The sequence below is a fragment of the Olea europaea genome, chromosome 17 (genome assembly GCF_002742605.1).
Source record: "Olea europaea var. sylvestris chromosome 17, O_europaea_v1, whole genome shotgun sequence".
NCBI classification, from domain to species: Eukaryota; Viridiplantae; Streptophyta; class Magnoliopsida; order Lamiales; family Oleaceae; genus Olea; species Olea europaea.
The window spans coordinates 23,574,664-23,577,793 of record NC_036253.1 but is presented as its reverse complement, the minus strand read 5'-3'; the positions used below and the strand labels follow the sequence as shown (position 1 = coordinate 23,577,793).

The 3,130-nt window shown below is 38.7% G+C and overlaps 1 protein-coding gene across 1 annotated transcript; it reads left to right on the top strand.

Moving 5' to 3' along the window:
• The first annotated feature begins 1,122 nt into the window (after positions 1-1,122).
• LOC111365734 (protein FAR1-RELATED SEQUENCE 9-like) lies at positions 1,123-1,774 on the top strand. Its single transcript, XM_022986272.1, has 2 exons — positions 1,123-1,405; positions 1,518-1,774. The coding sequence occupies exons 1-2, from the start codon at positions 1,123-1,125 to the stop codon at positions 1,772-1,774; spliced, it is 540 nt and encodes a 179-aa protein (XP_022842040.1).
• Positions 1,775-3,130: the final 1,356 nt, after the last annotated feature.

Genomic DNA, 3,130 nt, shown 5'->3' with positions numbered 1-3,130 from the left:
CGAAATAGGGTTCCCTGTTAGAAAAAGAAACTCTAAGAAGGGTGATGATGGGGTTGTTCGATACGTGAGCTTTACTTGTAGTTGAGAAGGTCGACGGAAGACTAATAGAAGTACTTCTTTGAATCCTCCACCGACGATTGAAATAGGGTGCAGAGCTAGGTTGACAGCGTGTTCTGATGCTCGTGGAATATGGCAAATAAACGTTGTGCAGTTAGAACATAACCATAAGATAAGCCCATCTAAATCTAGGTTATATCGATGCATTCGAGAACTTAGTGCACACGTTAAAAAACGGCTTGAGGTCAATGACATAGCAGGGATCCCATTGCATAAAAGCTATAACTCAACTGTAGTGGAGGCGGGTGGATTCCAGAACATGACTTGTGTTGAAAAAGACTGTAGGAATTTCATTGATAAAGTATGGCATTTAAGACTTGGTGAAGGAGATGCTGCTGCATTACAGAGTTACTTTTCGAAAATGCAAGCATGCAGTCATGGTTTTTATTTTAGTATAGACTTGGATGAGGAGTCTAGGTTACGGAATGTGTTTTGGGCGGATAATAGATGCAGGCAAGCATATAAAGAATTCGATGATGTAGTTACTTTTGACACCACTTATTTGACTAACAAGTACGATATGCCATTCGCTCCTTTCGTAGGGATGAATCACCACGGGCAATCAACTTTATTTGGTTGTGGATTAGTTTCGAATGAAGATGCAAATACATTTGTTTGGTTATTTAAGACATGGCTTGAGTGCATGTGGGGTCAAGTTCCTGGTGGTATAATTACAAATCAAGATCGTGCTGTGCAAAATGCAATTGCAATTGTATTCCCCAATACTAAGCATAGATGGTGTTTATGGCATATTCTAAAGAAATTGCCAGAAAAGTTCGACGGTCATCCCGAAAAGGGTGCAATACTGTATGTCATTCACGATTTAGTGTACGATACATTAGTTTTGAGGAGTTTGAAGAAGGTTGGTCGAACATGCTTGTACATTTTCATTTGCAAGATAATGATTGGTTGAACGGACTTTATGAGAACCAAAGTCGTTGGGTACCATGCTATTTGAGAACTACATTCTGGGCGGGTATGTCAACCACCCAACGAAGTGAGAGTATGAACGCATTCTCCGATGGCTATGTGCGCTCAAAGACATCTTTAAAGCTATTTGTGGAGCAATACGAACGGGCTCTGAGAAGTAAAGTTGAAAAAGAATTTCAAGCTGATTTTAGATCATTCTTGCAAATGATTCCTTGTGCTACTAAGTATGAGATGGAAAAGCAATTTCAAGAAATTTATACAATCTCGAAATTCAAGGAGTTTCAAAAAGAATTCACCGAAAAGGTTTATTGTGAAGTACTATCCGTGAAGGAGTTATGTGGGGATAGCGAAGTACGAGGTTCGTGAAGATATCATCCTTGAGGAAGGGAGGAAGACAAAAATATTTACAGTTTCTTTTTGTAAAGACAATTGCGAAATTGTGTGTAACTATCATTTGTTTGAGTTTCGAGGCATTGTTTGCAAACACGCGGTCTCAGTTTTAATTCGGAATGAGGTGTCAGTACTTCCGGAAAAGTACATTTTACGAAGAAGGAGGAGAGACATGAGTAGACCTTACACGCGGGTGGTAACAACGTATGATGGTTTGGTGAGTACTCATGAGCAGTTGAGATATGAGCAGTTGTGTGCTGCTCTAACTAAGATAGCTGACTTGGTTGCAATTAATGAAGACCGTTCGAAGCAGTTAATGGAGTGGGTTGAATTGTAGACGAATGAATTGTTAAAATCGAAACATAATCATTTGGCCGCACATGGACTTGGAGGAGAGAATGTAGAAAGCTTCAACATTTTCGATCCGAAATGTGCAAAACGTAAAGGCGCTCCAAAGAAACTTCGTATGAAAAGTTTGTTGGAGTCGTAATAAGGTATGTTGTGAAGGCCATAATTAATTAACCACTAATTCTATTATTCATATGTCACAATTTTAATGTAAGTATATTGCAACACGTGCAGGTGACTCAGAACTCGACCTGTTTGAACAAATGTAGTTTGTCCAATGACAATGTGTCAAGCAACTTACCAGTGCAAGAGGCTCAAGTGATGACCATAGCATTTTCACAAGTGTGTGAGACACAAGATAACATGGAAGTAATAAGAAGTTTGCAATGATCCATCAAGAGGTAAAGTTGGCATTTTTTTTGTAACCCGTGCAGTTGGCATTTTTTGTAACCGATGCACTTGGCATTTTTTTGTAACCTGTGCACTTGGTTTTGTAATTAAACTAGAATGACCGCATCTTTTGATTTTGATTATGATTATGTGGCTGAACAAAAATGACCACTAACTTTTGTAGTTACTCTGCCTTCTTAATGTCTGAGGCATCTTTTGGTTATTATTTTAGTACAGTTGCAGCATTTTTAGCTCACCAGAAACATATAAATTTTAGTATACCAGCAGCTTTTTTAGTAAACCAGCAGCATTTCAGCTCACCAGCAGCACCAACAGCATTTTAGTTGTTTAGGTGTTTATTTCAGTTGTATTGCCAATTCAGTTCACCACCACCAGCATATTCAAATCAACACCAACATATTTAGATCACCAATTTGCCTGGGTTGATTTTAATTGAAAATTGGAAACTAATTGTTCCTACAATAATAAGTTCACATTCACAGCCACCCAAATGAACACCAAACTCAACAGCACAATAAACACCAAAATTAACACCAACAACCAAAGGACAAATACTGAAGTCTCATTAATATTGGTGAATCAGATTACAGTATCTTCCCACATACAAAAGTGAAGAACACTAGTTAGGACCACTAATTCACCACAGCAACATTTTTTCCTCAATTTTACAGTCACCCAACTGAACTCCAACTACACATACACAACACACTACACCTAAAAGAATACATACTACACATCACAAGTGGTAGGGAGGGAAACTAACGACAAAATAATAGGACCAAGAGAATTTATGTTCTCCAGAAGAAGGGCAGTCACAGCAAGACAGTGTAGCCACCACTTGCAGTCTGCAGTTTTCTCTCTACAAGGCCGAGAAAGCTCCTCAACTACCCCAGCACAAATTTTTCAAATTCTCCGGCAACTGCAGGTGACTTTT